Source organism: Meleagris gallopavo, chromosome 1 (genome assembly GCF_905368555.1).
Source record: "Meleagris gallopavo chromosome 1, MGAL_WU_HG_1.1, whole genome shotgun sequence".
Classification (NCBI taxonomy): Eukaryota; Metazoa; Chordata; class Aves; order Galliformes; family Phasianidae; genus Meleagris; species Meleagris gallopavo.
Genome location: NC_139404.1, coordinates 7,792,166 through 7,808,454, shown reverse-complemented (window position 1 = coordinate 7,808,454; position 16,289 = coordinate 7,792,166). Strand labels below are relative to the sequence as shown.

At 39.4% G+C, this 16,289-nt stretch overlaps 2 protein-coding genes across 3 annotated transcripts in view; one reads left to right on the top strand and one right to left on the bottom strand.

The window, feature by feature from the left end:
• Positions 1 to 6,927, top strand: part of GRM3 (glutamate metabotropic receptor 3) — a 46,917-nt gene extending 39,990 nt beyond the window's left edge. Inside the window, exons 4-6 of one of the 2 annotated variants that reach the window (XM_085216320.1) lie at positions 1,482 to 1,629; positions 4,302 to 4,334; positions 6,383 to 6,927. In XM_085216320.1, coding sequence (XP_085072446.1) covers positions 1,482 to 1,629; positions 4,302 to 4,334; positions 6,383 to 6,456 — 255 coding nt within the window. In that variant the 3' untranslated portion in view covers positions 6,457 to 6,927. Of the gene's footprint in view, positions 1 to 1,481; positions 1,657 to 4,301; positions 4,335 to 6,382 lie in introns of both variants that reach the window. The other variant, XM_085216311.1, reaches the window with a different exon arrangement.
• A 5,408-nt stretch (positions 6,928 to 12,335) lies between these two features.
• Positions 12,336 to 16,289, bottom strand: part of ELAPOR2 (endosome-lysosome associated apoptosis and autophagy regulator family member 2) — a 95,160-nt gene continuing 91,206 nt past the window's right edge. The window contains exon 22 of the mRNA XM_085216300.1: positions 12,336 to 14,413. Coding sequence (XP_085072426.1) covers positions 14,354 to 14,413 — 60 coding nt within the window. The 3' untranslated portion in view covers positions 12,336 to 14,353. The remainder of the gene's footprint in view (positions 14,414 to 16,289) is intronic.

The following is a 16,289-nucleotide window of genomic DNA, read 5'->3' as shown; positions in this document are numbered from 1 at the left end:
TTACTCCAGTTTTCATTTTGCAATAACTATTTCTGACAAGGAGATGTGAGAAGCATTTCCATGGAAGAAGGCTGATCTCCACGGGCTGCAGGAGTGGATCTAAGGCAAAACAAGTAATGGATGTATGATCATTTAAATTAAGCAGTAGAGTTTAAGGCAGTTTAATTCAACATCTTAATTAAAAGAACGTGCTTGGAAGAATATAAACTGAAAATGAGCCAGTAAACTGGTGCCTAGTTACATGAGTGAACAAAGAGGAAGATAGATTGACAGCAAAGCTGCACTAACAAATTGCCCAAGGCAATGAATCCAAAATCCTGTACCTTCCAAACAATTCATTTCTCAGTTCTTCTATCTCAAAGTCAGGGCACTTTTCAGGGTCAGTCTGACAAATGTCACCAGCTGCTGTGTTTACTCAAAATAACACCTATGCCTGTGCACGAGGTTGCGAAAGTTTTCTGATTAGAGTTGAAGCTAGAGGCTAAACTTGTTTTCACGTGGAAGCTGTAGGGCATTAATTGCAATGTAAACCACACTACATGCAGCCTGTTTTCTACTGTAGGCAGCTTTGCTCAGTTGCTGCATTACAGAGGACTTCCTGACCAATTTAGGAATCAAGTATATGAGGGTGAGAGAAACAGAGCATTCTTATTCCTGTATAGAGCTGAAGGAGATCATATTCAGTCAAGTACTCTTTGACAACACCAAGTTGAGTAGCACAGTTGATATGGCAGAAGGATGGGATGCCATCCAGAAGGACCTTGACAAAATCGAAAAGTGAACCAGTGTAAAATCAGTGAGGTTTAATGAGGCCAAGTTCAAGGCTGCACCTGGATCAGGACAATACCAGATATGTGTACGGACTGGGAGAATAATCTCTTCAGAGCAGCCCTGCTGAGAAAGGCTTAGGGATCCTGGTAGATGAAAAACTTAACATGAGCCAGCAGTGTGCTTTTGCAGCCAAGAAGGCAAACAGTATCCTGGGCTGCATCAAAATAGAGGTGGCCAGCAGGGAGAGGGAGGGGATTGTCCCTCTCTTCTCTGTCCTTACAAGGCTCCGTCTGGAGTACTGCATCCAGGTCTGGGGGCCCCAGCTCAGGAAAGGTATGGAGATTTTGGAGAGGATCTAGAGGAGGGCCATGAAGATAATCAGAGCAGCCTGATCTCATGCTAGACTTAGCAGTCAGCAACCCTGCCCATGGCAGGGAGGTTGGAACTAGGTTATCTTTGAGGTCCCTTCCAACTCAAGCCATTCTATGATTCTATGGTTCTGTGATATGCAGAGAAACAGAGTGTAGCACCAACATAACACATCTGTCATACGACCATGTGGAAGGTAGGAATGAGACAGATGTTCAAGCCCACTTGCATCAGCGCAGCCCAGGATTATGTTCCTACTGTTATATTATGATGCTTCCGACATTCTGAATTTCAGAGATTCCATACCAAAAACACAGCACTTTGCACCCACTTTCTTTCAGGTGCAGACCACCACTATGTGCATCTCCGTGAGTCTGAGCGGCTTCGTGGTGCTGGGCTGCCTCTTCGCACCCAAGGTGCACATCATCCTCTTCCAGCCCCAGAAGAACGTGGTCACTCACAGACTCCATCTCAACAGGTTCAGTGTCAGTGGGACTGGGACCACGTACTCCCAGTGTAAGTAGCAAAACTGCTGCCTTGTTATAAGAGTGTGGGGATGCAGTGGATTTGGATAAATAAAGGCAAAGCTGTTTGGATTTTTTTTTTTTACCAGCAACAAAAAGCCCTTTTGTAGGCTTGGCTGATATGGAAGCGTCGCTTCGCTTGTGACTAGAGGAAAAAACTCATTCTCCTCTCATGGGAATGAGGTCAGAGCCTGCTTTGAAGTTCATTTAAGCCAGAAGAAAGCTTGCAGCAGGCTCCAGCCTGTTCAGCACAAAGCAAGGAGGACACGCCACTCGCTGTCACTCTGACAGCAGCACAGCAACAGATTGCTCTGGAGTATTCCTGTCAAAGTGAAACACTGACAGGACCTGGGCCAAAATGTGGCTCTATCTCAATGCCAGTTATAAAGAAAAAGCTCAGTTTTACAGCAAACGCACAGAGAGAATGCTACATACTATTTTTTTATGTGGAATGTGAGCAATACACTTTGTAAGAGCCACAGCAGGGATGACACAGTGCTGTATGGCAAGCACAGCTTACTTGCTCTGCCTTCTCTGCACTGTCATTCTCTTCATCCCAAGCAGAATCACATCTGTGATTTTGTTAGATGGCTGCTGCTCATTTTCTGTGTGAGTTGTTCAAAGATTTTTTTTCAGATTAAAAGGAAAAAAGAAAAAAGGTCACCTGCAGAGTTTTGTTTGTCAAGCTTAACTAAGCAATGATGGGAGCACACAGCACCTTGTTCACGGAGCTCTGCCAATGGAGTCTAACCTGGAAGCTAATTGAAATACATGCTACCGATAGAGAGAGGCAAGGAATACAAATGAGGGAAAAGGGGAGCTGCAGAGCACACTCCAGAAACCAAAATTGATTGCTATTTTGGAACACTTAGATGAAGAGAGATGAGATGACACTAAGTGTCCAAAGTGCAGAGCACTCCCAAAAGGGCTGGGTTTCCAATATCTGTGGTTTCTCTACAACTTTTAGCACCTTGGCCCTTTGGCAAAATGGTAAGTCTCATGTGATTATTTTGTCCCTTATGAATTTTGTAAAGGTAATCTTTCCTTTTTTTTTTTTTCTTAATTGCTTCTTACTATTAAATCAGCTAACTCAGAAATCATTTTGATTCATGGATACTTCTGTACAGGACTGAATTTTTTTATTATAATGGCTGGATGATAAACACATTGTGGGTGTATGCCTGTATGCAACTGAAAGACATCCTCAGTGCATACCTTTCGATTAAAAGTCTACCTCTTCAAATTTATGAATATCTTTAAGACATTAAGGGAAGCATAAAAATCAAGCCTTAAAACCTCTTGCTACTTCACTGTTTAGAAGGGCGGCCTCAGTCATTTACTTTTCCTGCTTACACCAAACTGAATATGTTGATCTTTGGGATCTTTTTGGGCCAAAATGAGATGCAGAAAGGACACAGAAGAGGAAGTAAATGTCCCATGCAGTACAATGGAACAAAAGCATTGTTTCTATTTACAAAGATTATTTTAGAAAAATAACACTGAGAACTCACTGTCAATCACAGCAAAACCTTCCTCCACACCCTTCCATTTATTGTAAATGATTTAAATACATTCTCTTCTTTTTAAACTGCTACAAGCCCACTTCTATCTGCACCGACTTTATCATTTAGTACATTCCCTCAATGGCAGCAGGACAGGGAGAGGATATCCATAACCACATTGCATCTATTAAAAAAAAAAGAAAAGAAATCTAAAATATTCCTTTCACCAGTCCCAGAGCTGTCAGCTTGGTTTTCCTTTTGTGTTGATGCTGCTTTCGTCAGTCATGAAAACTGGCCAAGCACTGAGAGGAAAGCAAAAATATCTCACGACGACTCCTGGAGATCATTAATTGTAAGATGGGAGGGCCTGATCAAGTGAGCCACATAAGCATCAGTCTAGTCAAATTTAGAGTTAATTGGAGCACTAAATGCAGTTACCTGAATCCAGCTCCATGTCTTGCTACAAACTGCAGAATGCAGTAGAGGTGAATGCTGCTGAGTGAGGGAACGTGATTTAAAAGCACCAAGCTTTGATCACAGAACAGCTGAAGTTTGGACTATAGAAGAATACAGATCAAAGCTTCAAAGCTGAAGAGAGGCAGGATATATGTATACCTTAGTAGATGACATTCTTGTTTCTATACATATTTGTTTGGGTCTAAAAATTCACCTGTGGCAGACTGCTGCTTCACCTATTGAGATATTTGCCCCATTTTCCTCGGGTCTGTTCTATGGGCATGGCAGAGGTGTTCTCATAAGGCAGGAGATTAGCACTTATACAACTTCCCAGATTGCTCATGGCTGATTTAAGCACCTGCATGACTTGGGCTGAGCTTTTACACTCTTTCAGCTTATTTTTACAGAATGTCATTCACTCAAGCGCTGTCCACATGGAGAGCTGCACACAGACGTGAGCTCCTCCAGGCGTCCTCTACTGGGGTCAGAAAAAGAAGTTTGCAGCCAAGCTGGTTAACTTTCTCTCTCAGCACTTTTTTGCCAAGCCCTAACTCCAAACTATGGCTTTTATACATCATTAACTCACATCTGTCTTGCTGTGAGCATGAGTAGAGAAAGCTGTGCACATAAGTTTGAGTCTGCCTGCCGATGCAGGTGTGCATGGCAAAATGGAGCTGAGGTGTCTCTAGGAGGTCCAGCAGTCTTTCAGCCTGCTGCTTTACGACACAGAGAAACTCAGAGCTGTCCAGTGCCAGTGCTGAACATTGCTGAGCTTTGTAGGGAGAAGTCAAAGCTTTTGTTCTGAGAGAACTGAGAGCTGGATTCTCAGTGTGAACACTGCCTCCCGGCACTACAAGAGAAGTAATTACTGAGGAGGGAGCCTGGGAACTCCAAAGGCAAAGCCACTCACTCCTCACCTACCACCAGATTCCTCTTGTCCAATTCTGGCATCCTCCTGATCCAGTTCCTGCGTATTCAAGCTATTCATACCCTTCAATGGGTTGGACTTCAAAGAACCCCAGAAGCTAAAAATGTTCTGGGTGTGTGATGCTCATGGAAGCAAAATGCTTTTGCCCGTAGCCGTACTGCAGAAGAACGAGGATTCAAAACAAGTCTCCTAAGTAGTACTGATTTTTCTATTTGCCAACAGTAAGTGGTAATACAAAAAAAAAATGATACTAAAACCTTCAGATCAATGTACTGCCAGGATATTAACCAGCTGAAAACTGAATGTAGAACCTGACAGTTAATCTTCATAAAATCATAGACTTGAAGCCTTTCCACCTTAAAATATCAGATTTCAGCATGCATATAGGTTGTGAAAGATGGAACTCCATCTACCTAACTCACAGCAAGAGTTCACTCTAGATTCTTCTGCTTACTAGCATTATACCCTGCCTGGAATAACAGGTTAGTCCAGGAGTGCCTCTAAATTCATCTTGTTAAAATAGTTGTATTTTCCATATGAAATATTTAATCAGTCAATGAAAAAAAAATAAAAAAGCAAATAGTAACTGATCTGTAGAAATAATGATCAATTTTGAACATGATGCTGAGAGTATTTAGAGAACCAGTTTGCAACAGGGACTGCAGCCAGCACCAGTTTTGGAAGACTGAGCATGCCCTTGTCAGCTGCATAAATTGCTTTTTACAGTGGATGATTGGGTTTACCAAGTCATTGCTTGCTGTGTGTTTTCTTCGATGAAGGCATCACATTTCTCTGGGTCACTGTTATCATTAACCTAATGTGTCTTTCAAAAAAGCTACTTTATGGTGCTGTAAGCAGAGATGTCATGGAGTGTTGGAAAACACATTGCTGATGCCCAGTGGATAATTTTTACAAAGATGGATAAACTAGCTTGCTTTTAAATTAAAAACCACAAGGCTTTGGCAGAATGGTAATATCTCTTACAGTGAAAACACAAACACATTTAGAAGCAAACTGTGATACTCAGATTCAATTGTCATATTATTGAAGCAATGAAAACTTGTTGAATAAAATATTAGGCAATGCAGATAAGGATAACAGAATCTGGGCCTATCTACTGAATCCTGATCCAGAGCTCCCAGAAATCCAGGGGATTATGGCCAGGAAATAATCTGGGATTAGGTGACAGATAATTTTGCTTTAAAATTCAGTTATTTAAATGTTTCATCATTTCGTCCAATATGCACATAAATTTTTAATTTTTTTTAATTAAAAGTTAGATTAGCACACAGTCCTAATGTGCAGAGGTACATTATCTCCTGGATTTAAAAATGTATATGCTTTATTTCAGGAATGGCCATTCCAAATACTTGGAAAATTGTAGGATCAGACCTTGCAATTTTCCACCAATAATGAATGAAAAACCCAAAGGTTCACTTAATACCCCACAAAGGCATCTTTGTACCACTCCAGCTACACTGGCTCACACTACCATGCAAAATGTGAGGCCCAGTGGGTCCAAAATCCTCCCCAGAATGCATTTTATTCAGGCACTTCGTAGACACGCTTACTCATCCCGACCCATCATAACACTCAGCAAATAGAAATCAGGCTCCTCCAGGAGGTTTCAGCCTCATATCTGCATTGACTTGTAGAGATCCTAGCACACCTCCACCAGCTCCACTGCTGGTGTCATCTGTACTCACTTTTCCATAGGGCATCTTGGTTAAATTGGGTGACATGGTTGAGATCATCCAAATTCTAATCTTGTGTGTTGCTGTGATTTTCTGTCCCTCACGACATCAGTTGATATTCCCCTCTTTCTCTTTCAGCATCTGCCAGTATGTACGTACCAACGGTCTGCAATGGAAGGGAAGTCCTGGACTCCACCACCTCATCTCTGTGATTGTGACATGCGATTCAGTTCTTGAGTTTTTAGACTGTTAGGCAAAAATTTTGCACATGTTGTGCACTTCGGAAAACACCAGAAAACAAAAGAAAACAAAAGAAAACTAGTACCTTTTTTTAGAAACAGTGTAATAAATTATTTTTGAGGATTGTACAGTATATAGTGACGTTCTGGAACTTTTTAGACTGATTTTAGCCCTTCTGTTGTTAATGGTCATAAGGGACATGTAAATAACCATGGTTCACAATGTGCATAGTCCTAAAGTAAGGGAGTGATTTGTTGCAAGCACAGTTGCAATGTTAGGTGACTTCTTTCCTACGATATTTTTTGTAGTTCCTTGTTGTAATTAACTTAGACTGCATTTCTATGTTGTATATTACAGTTACCTTACATGTAACAGACTGGTTTTCTCAGCACAAAACAGCAGTATTAATGTAAAGGCACCAATAATAAAAAGATAAAAGTTTTCCAGCATGGTTTCATTTTTGTTTCTTCCTCCTTCAATGTCATTATCTCCTTGAGAGTTTTTCCTTTAACACCAGGGTAGGTATAAAGGGTAAAAAGCCTGCATGAATAGTGTGTATGTATACACATGTACATTATGGGAGTGTGCCTGTGTTACAAAATCCACGTCACATAACAGGTGATTATGATGAATGCTTTGTCAGAGCCAAGTATAAATTCTCTCTCACTGAAAAAAATAAGCATGTTATTAAGTGCTTCTCTTGTTAATAAAATGCAGGATAATTTCCAAACATGAAAAAGTCTAATTGCATCTCAATGAGACATTAGCAACAAAACTTTGATCGCTGGTTCACCCGTTTGGCATGATTTAAATCTGCCATGTGCACTGTAGACTGGTAGCATATAAAAAGCTAAGACATTTTAGATTATGTTGGCAAAGAGATAGAAGAAGATGTGTCAGAAAATTAGCCCAGACTGTTTTATACCTCCAGCCAAAACAAAGCTGGTTCCATATCACCAGTGCTGCAAGAGGAATTGGAGCTCCGCAGAGACACAGAGGCTAAAAAAGTAACAGAAGAGCAATCCAGGAGACATCTACACCTGTCTCCGGGGTGACCTTTGCATTCAAATCAAACAATTCAATACACACATAGCAGCTTCTCAGACCACTGCAAAATACCTGATTTTATAATTGCTCTCTGAGAGCCACCCTCAGTCTGTTGGAACAATCTGAAATCCTCAATTTTCCCAGTCCAGTAAGACATTAAGGAAACAAATACACCTTTGATTAATGTGCCTGGGCATATTTACCTAAGGGCTTGTTCCCGTTGATCTCGTTCCTGCTGAGGTCAATAACAAAACTCTCACTGACTTCAAAGGCAACACCACTGAGACTTGAAAGGCAGATACCAGAGATACGTGCTGTTGGATGCACGAGTTCTCTCAAGCCCAATCTCAGATGTTTTTACATACTTCTGGAAAGCTGCAAGTTGCTAGGGCTGAACTGGTGAAGAAAGCAGTTGTTTTGAATGCAAAAATGAAAGACATGGATTCTTAAAATCCCTATTCGTAGGTAATTTTTTTTTTTTTTTCAGATCCACCTGTTCACTTGTAAAGATCGTTTGATGTCTACACACCCTCAGGTTGTGCATCATAGAGCTGGTCAGTACCAAAATCTCTGTGACTTGCCCAGAACAGACACTGCACAGCCCACAGAGTCAGTTTCTTTCTCTCCACAAGCTCCAAAGTGCCAAGTGCTTCAGGCTTGGTTCCTACCTTAATACATGACACAGGGGTCATGGTTTGACACACTGGGAGTCTTGTTTTCTCAATCAAGACCCCTTAAAGTATCTCAGATTGGGGAGTGACGTTCACGTGACTTTTGTAAGCTCTTTTGTGCGCTAAGAAACTGTTTATAGTATGCCAAAAGGTCAGAGTATCTGATTGTAATATTAATGTCTTCATATCAATGTTATCTTTATGAATATCTTAAAAATGCCCAAGCCAGAGAGAATTTCTTATCAACTTGTATGGAAAGCAACAAGCATGGTCAGATCTGCATCATCTAACATTCACTATCTGCAATATAGAGCTATGTATGAGATAGTCAACCTCCACTCCCTTTGTATTTGGTGGAGAGTCCCCTGAGTTATCTTGGACTGTTATTTAAGACTGAGATAAATATTCCTAAGCAAGATAAATATCCCTAAACAAGCTTTCTCAGATCACAAAGTTTACACTGAAATGACAGGCACTATGTCAGACCAACAGCATCCCTAGAATCTAAATTGGCATCAATTTATAGCAGGTGAGGATCTGACTGTCCCAAAGGTTTCATTCATTCCGATAGCACTACTGAGAAAATGACCCAGTGTCTGTGTTAGAACACGTTTTGAATTCTAACTCAGGTGGTTTGAAAACCATTTGCTTGTGGGTTTTTAACACATACAAAAAAACAATCCAAAACAAAACAAAAAAACAACACATGACCATCCATTCCCACTGAATGTTCTGGACTTATATTTTACTTACATCTGTTTTTTGAAAGGTTTTCACTGCTTTCTACTGGATGCAGGTTATCTGATATTGTCCAATACTTCAAGTAATCCAGTTTCAAAACAGAACAAAACAAAAAGGAAAATATCATAGTCTGGCAAAAGCTTTGCACACTGGACTAGCAAAAAAATCTTTGGAGAAACATCATATTATTATTAGTTATTTCTTCTAATTATTATTTCTGTCTTTTCACGTCCTCATTTGAGTTTCTCTAGTTTTAAACAATAGAAAGATTTTGTTTCCAGTTGTATAAAACCCTTCTCTTCAGTGTTCCTATCATATGTAAGCAGGGAAGTAAATCACCTCAAAGCACAGAGGATCCTGCCATTGTTCCTTACACAGTGCATGGGAGCCCCAAGCACCATAGCTGGGAACCTGAAAAATCTGTTGGCTGAGCAGAAAAATAAGACTAAATAAAACCATTACAATTCTATTTAAGTAAAGGAAATAAAGGAAGTAAAGGAAATTATGTGGTTTTGGTAGTGGTAGCCGCGTTTTTTTTTTGGAGGGGGAGAAGATGGAGGTTGGTAGGGGAAGTGTTAAGTCCTGACCAAAATTTGAAAGTAAAAACATAATCCTTTTGTCTCTCAGCAGTCATTTTTCCTGAAATAAGTAAATACAATTGGTTCTAGTCATAGATTAAGAAATTCCGAAAGGAAGCATTTTTGCAAAGTAAAAACCTCTAGTACTTGTTTCCAAATGACCAAATCCCACTTAAAAAAAAATCATGTTCTCCTTGAACAAAATAAATAATAATAATAAAAAAAAATCCATGCGAAGAGTCCAAAATATACTGTTCCACCCAGAAATCTGAGCTCTGGATAAGAGCTTTTCTGATGCAATCCTTCACACGACTAGTACTCTTAAGAAAAGGGAGATGGAAATAACTCCTTAGCTCAGTGCCAAGTGCAGGTGCTGAGCACTTGATGACATTATGACATTGTCTACCATTAACATTTGCAGTTTGTAATCTGAGAGATGTATGCCCCCCCCAAAGCTTCTCAACAACCAGACAAAAACTCACTGTTGTTACTTTAAGTACTGAAGATGCCAGAGCCAGGCTGGATTTTTCTTGCAATAGGAAGAGGATGGGTAGGAATCAGTGGCAGGGAGGAGGCTGGGAACGTCAATTTTCTGCCTTTTGCTGCCACTAAGTAAATGGCATAGGCAAGAATAATGGAATCCTGGAGTTGCTCAGGTTGGAAAAGATCTTCCAGATCATCAAGTCCAACCACAACCTAACCATACTACCCTAACTAACAACCCTCTGCTAAATCATGTCCTTGACCACCACATCCAAATGGTTTTTAAACACATCCAGGGATGGTGACTTAATCACATCCCTGGGAAGCCTATTCCAGTGCTTAACCACCCTTTCTGCAAAGAAGTTTTTCCTGACATCCTAACTAAACCTCCCCTGGTGCAACTTGAGGCCATTTGGGGCTGTACATAACACCAACACTTGCAGAGGTCACTCCTGCTTGTCTTTTATTAAAGCAAACACACACAAAACACCCACCCACACTACCTCACTTAGGCTTTTAGGTGCTGTTAGAGATGTGCTTCGCAGCACATGGGACCTTCCTGTTGAGTCCAACTTTATATATACCAAAACATGGTGGCAGATGATGGTCAAGACACATTTCACATCTTCCTCTTCCCTGTTACATATATTCAGTGTGAGCAGTGCCAATCAGGTGTCTGGAGACGTCACCACTTTTTGTGATACAATATATATGGTAGGATGAGTTTGACCTTGCAAATCTTATCTCAATTTCCATCTATCTCCTTACATATTTCCCCATGAAGCACAGTTCCCATGCATTCAGAAGCAGAAGAAATAGAAACAAATGATTCTGTGAGAAAGTTACACATGGAGAAAGACTTAAGAGAGAGCAACACCGAAGATAAGCAGAACTTCTGAAGCTTTCTCTTAAGGTTATCATTGCCTAGAACATCAATTTAAGTCCCTCATGCTTCTTGACATGGATCAATCAGCAGCATTCCTTGCTTCAGAAGAAATGTCTTTGCCATTGGCACGTCTGTTTTTACTCTTACATTGAAGCATATGTTGTGATCATTACTGGAGATGACTCAACAACCATGGTTTCTAAATAGTAACATCTCCTATCCTGTCTGATTACAATCAGCTGTCTCTGTTTTATGGGCCTTGCTGACTCTGGCTGGACCAGCAAACATAACACTGAAAATATTCCACTTTACTAATGAAGGGTCCAAAAATTTCTTTTAAAGAGTAATCTTCTTTTTGAACAAAGATGGCAACTCTTTGAAGCTACTGGATAACCCTCTTTGTGGCTCTAAGACATTTAATTTTCCCAAAATATAGATTTAAAATAAATCCTGTTATATATTACAAACATCAACCAGTATAATCAGAACCCAGATAGAATACATTCTCTGTGTATTTCACCCCCTAGCAAGTGCTGTCAAAGCTAAGACAATAACATTATGCTTAATTTGCCAATAATTAATACAGAAACACCATAAAATGTGCTTAATCCTCAAAGAGATTCAGTTGCTCAACTCCAGATTTCAAAGAAAAGCATGCAAATGCAGCAATAAAATGCATTCCATTTAATCAACTAAACACATAACAGACCAATTCACATTGTTTTATGGCATCAAATAACAGATTCTAATGTGATTCCATGTGGGAGAAAAGAGGGAGGTTGCTGTAAGTACTAGAACAGGTCACAGACAGATGATTTCTTAATGAAATGCTAAAGGCTCCCAAAATTTACCTCTCATGGGAAAATAAAAACTTCCCCTTCCTGCCATGTCTTTAACCAAAAGAAAAGACCATAAAGGTCAGCAAAATATGCCAGTTTTGACTGGCTTAACTGTAGAAAACGCAGATTTCTTATTTTGAAGTAAATAAAGTCCATATTATTTGTTTGTATCTCACTATGTTATCACTGCATCAGCTACACTATAAAGTTGCCTGGAAGAATTCTGAACAGTAGCATGACAAAACTTTTGGAAGCAGAGCTGCAAACGGTCATCCAGCAAAGTCTATCAGAGCTAACAAAAAGTTTCTGCTTGATTCAGAAAACAAAAGGGAAGGAGAAAAGGAACCAAACAAACCTGTGCTATTATGTAAAATGAAGTACAGCTCAGGAACATTAAGGCATTTTTACACAGCAGATATCTGAAAGAATAAATGTTGTTCTAGAGAATTCACTGCAATATGGCTTGGAAAACATATGGAATGAGAAGGGGGAAAAAAAAGAGATGTTGACTCATGCAATTTGGTGGCAGCAAAAAGCTCTATCACTACTGCAGACTGCAAATGGTCAGAAAAGGCTTTAGTTCCATCAAATATCTCAAGTCCAAAATTTCAAATATATTTTCACTTTATTTTATGAATGCCCATCAGATATATATCTTTGATGCTACAGCACACCGGTTGAATAAAAACCAACAACATAAAAACCCTTTTCAGAAAAGATCCAAGAAGTGAAATCCCAAAGCCATAGCGAATTACTCCGTGAGCATATCATCTTTGACAACCATATATAAATGACATCATGACAACAAATACAATGTACAATAAGTGTGCCATGGTACAAAATATACAAAAAAGAATGCGTATTTAATATACATTCAACAATACCCCATAAAAATCTTTGTTGGGAAAGTGAAGTGCCTTTCCAAGAAGAACAAAAAATGTACACCACTTCTGTAAAGATGCCTGAAGTATCTCTCATCAAAAGAGCAATGCCTGTGTTCCGTGACAGGAGATATAAAATAACTGAGCTGAATTTTCCCTAAAGAAACAAAAAATCTAAACTTCATAAATTTTTGTCCACGCTTGTAGCATAATAAAGTATTCAGAGTGCAGAAAAATCAATTTAATTTAAATTTTACTTAAAAGCGGGCCCTCTTTTACAGATATAGCTCAGTCATATAAAACCAAAAAATCTACATTCCTTATAATAAAAAGACCTTTTCTGCCCATGTGTCTCTTCTGGCTTTGATGCATTCCACAATTTATGTAATTTTACTGGAATGGAAATACGAGTCTGACCAGAGGTCAGGACAAAACTGGTTCCTCATTTTCTCCTGGCTCTATACAAGTCTTGCATATTTTTTCTTAAGTATTTTTTGCCTTATTTTCAGACTCCTTTGAGTTTGACTTCAATGAGAATTCCAGGACATGACTGGGGTGGGCTCTATGAAAAACTCATGCTTACAAAGTGACTGATTTCATGAAGAAGTCCATCTAGCTTCCAGTTTTCAAGGAACCACTTTGTGCCCTTCTTTCAAAGAAGGTACTTGTATTGACAGTAGAAAACATTTAGATGCTGAGCTGCCTAAGTGCACAACCACAAACTCAGCTTCCCTGGGCATTCATCCTCATTCCTTGCCTAGGGCCAGGAACAGATGCAGCTGAGTGTTTCTAATAAGTCTATCAGCTGATAAAGCTGATGCCTGATCTCCAAAAGAGGAGATTTCACGCTTTATTTCTACAGTTCAGGCTTTGCTGGCTTGCACCTGAGGGGAAGGTGGCATATTGGCAGCCCAAGGGAGGAGAGTGAAACTGCCACCAACCTCTCTTGAAAGGACAAGCTTCCACAGAGAGCGATGAGTGCAAACTGTACTGTAGCTATCACTTTCCCTGTCTTTAAAGAGCTTGATCTTACCACTGCCTATAAACTCATGAGCCCAGATCTGCAATTTACACAGCAGCAGTTAGCATGTCTAAACTCAATAACATCAGCTTTTACCTCAGCCCTGTTTGCCATGAACTAGGCAACAGAATGGGTTCAACTTACAGGTGCAGAAGCATGCCTCTTGCATTAGATGCCAAGGGTAGACCACCAAGCCCTCCAAACCATTAAAATCAAAAGCATCCTCTTAAGCTCAGAACTCATCTGAGGCTTGTTCCCCGTACCATTCACAACTTTGATTTTAAGAGAACTCACAGGTATGCAACTAAAGGACAACACACAACCTTTGCAGGAGGATTCAGGCCTGTCTGAAAATCATTTCCTACGAATATGTGTAGAAGGAGAGATAGGAAATGAAAGGTACCTATAAATCACATGGCATGCCTAAGCAATGCCCAGGTGAATGCAAAAAAATTATGTTATTTGCAGTATGTATATCTCTTCCTGAGTTAAATTTCATTTCCAGTATGGAATCCAAGCATCTGTTTGGGTTTTTTTGGCAAGGTACTCAATCACGTGATAAGGCAATCCAATTTTATGGTTTGCTTCCTGTCTTCTTTCCTCCTAAATGGCTGAGCATTTCTCACCGAGATCACTACTGCAATGTGTGCCACAATATGTTTAAAATATGGTCCTGTAAAAATAGAAATCAGGCTTCTTTCTTTGAAGGCAGCATTAATTCTTCATATATTCTGGGATCTTGAGGATTTCAGCTGAACAGATTCAAAGTGATCTTCTTTTTCCTGCAATGGAAAAGAGAGGTTCTCATCAGCTGGGATTCTCAAATTCACTGCACCAGTTACTACAGTCACTTCTCTTAACAACTTCAGAGCAGCCTTTGCCAAAGATTTTGTTTGAGCACAGTTTGACTATTGTTTAATAACACCACTAATTCTGTAAAAAAAAAATGCAAATTAATCAAAATTATGTGAAGACGAGAAAAGCCAAAAATTTTGCCAGTAAGAGAAAAAGAAAACTTTCCATGGTACTTTCTTTAGAGAGTGCAGGGAAGGTTGCATTTCATATTCATAGCAGAGGACAGTTAGACAGAGCTAAGCAATTGTAATATAACCGTATCTGTGTTCATGATTATTTAGAAATTTATTTGTTACTTTAAAGAAAATGTTTAGAGTAAAGCCTGTGAATGTGAACACTACTGTATCCCCATTACTAATCCTCTTCTGGACAAGACAAAAAGTTGACAAACTCTCTGTCATCCAAAAATCAGGGACAGAAGATTGATTTGTTCCTATCTTTTTCCTGCTGGGTGACAGCCCAGCCTATCTGTCAGCAGGTATCAGGGTGCAAAGTCAGGACAATCTGAAAGTCCACACTGGAGCTACTGAAAATCCCAAAGCTACTCACTGGGAAGTGCTGGATCTTGCATTGCGTACCTATCTTTTCTGTTAGCTGATGTACACAAACACAACGGGAACTACATTAACTCACGTTCTGGCTCTTAAAGCAGTCTCCATCAGAGATCAGGACAGTCTGGTGCACATGTGAGAAAGAGCAGGAGAAAACTGTCCTGCACTTGCCTACAGCAGAGAATATATTTCTTCTTCTGAAGGACCCCGAATTGTTATGCTACAGACAACAGATGAAACTAGAACAGCCTCCAACCTCAGGCAGTTTCATGATTCTTTAGCTTCCATACTCTCATTAAAAATAATAGTTATTTCTTACTATATCACAGTCCTAGCCCTAAATTGCTTGGGTTCTCAGAGCCATTAATAGCTTCATTAGATATTTTGTCTCATAGAAATGCCATTGCCCGTAGCTTGCACATATAGTTAGGATAGTCATTTCTTTGTTTCTCCATTTAAATTTTTTCTCTTTTTCTTCTCTGCTTTTCTCTATTTTTTTTTCTTCTGTATTTTACATGCAAATACATCAGGAGATGAATTTCCTCATCTTTTCCATAAATGAAAAATAATGCCTATAACATTTGTTTTGGAGAAATATATATTAAATTCCAGTTATCTGCAGGGATACAGGACACAGATTTCAGTAAGCTAATGAGGTACTGTAAGCTGACTTTGCCAGCTATGATTATTTAGTAGGAAAAAAGGGAATCAGCTTAGAAATATCTGACAGGCTTGTTTAAAAAGGAGAGAATACTCAGGGAGCCTGTTACAATGGATATAGAAACTTTAAAAAACTCTTTTGGAGTTTCTTTCCATTCGAATGGTCTAGTACTATAGCACTAATGCTTACTTTTAAGAAAAAAAAAAGGAAAAAAAAACAACGTTTCTCCCACACTTTCATCTCTATACTTCTAATCAGGCAGAAGCCAGTGGTTGGTGCTGCAAATTGAGTCAGCAAAGCTTTTACAGTTATCAAATGTACAGCAAAACATAACCCTCAGCAGCACTGGTCATCACGCCCAGCCACATCCAGCCAAGCCATTTCATGTACAAAAAAATACCATCCTATATCCTACAAAGTTCTACTGGAAAGTTATTCCTGTAGGATTCAAAATGGAATCTATATCCATTGTTATGAAAGCTGCATAAAATTTGATGTGCTTTCACTTTATTTACATTTTCAAAATCCTTAGCATTACATTTTTTCACCTTTCCACAAGGAAAGGGACTGACTTTACAAGATAAATAATCA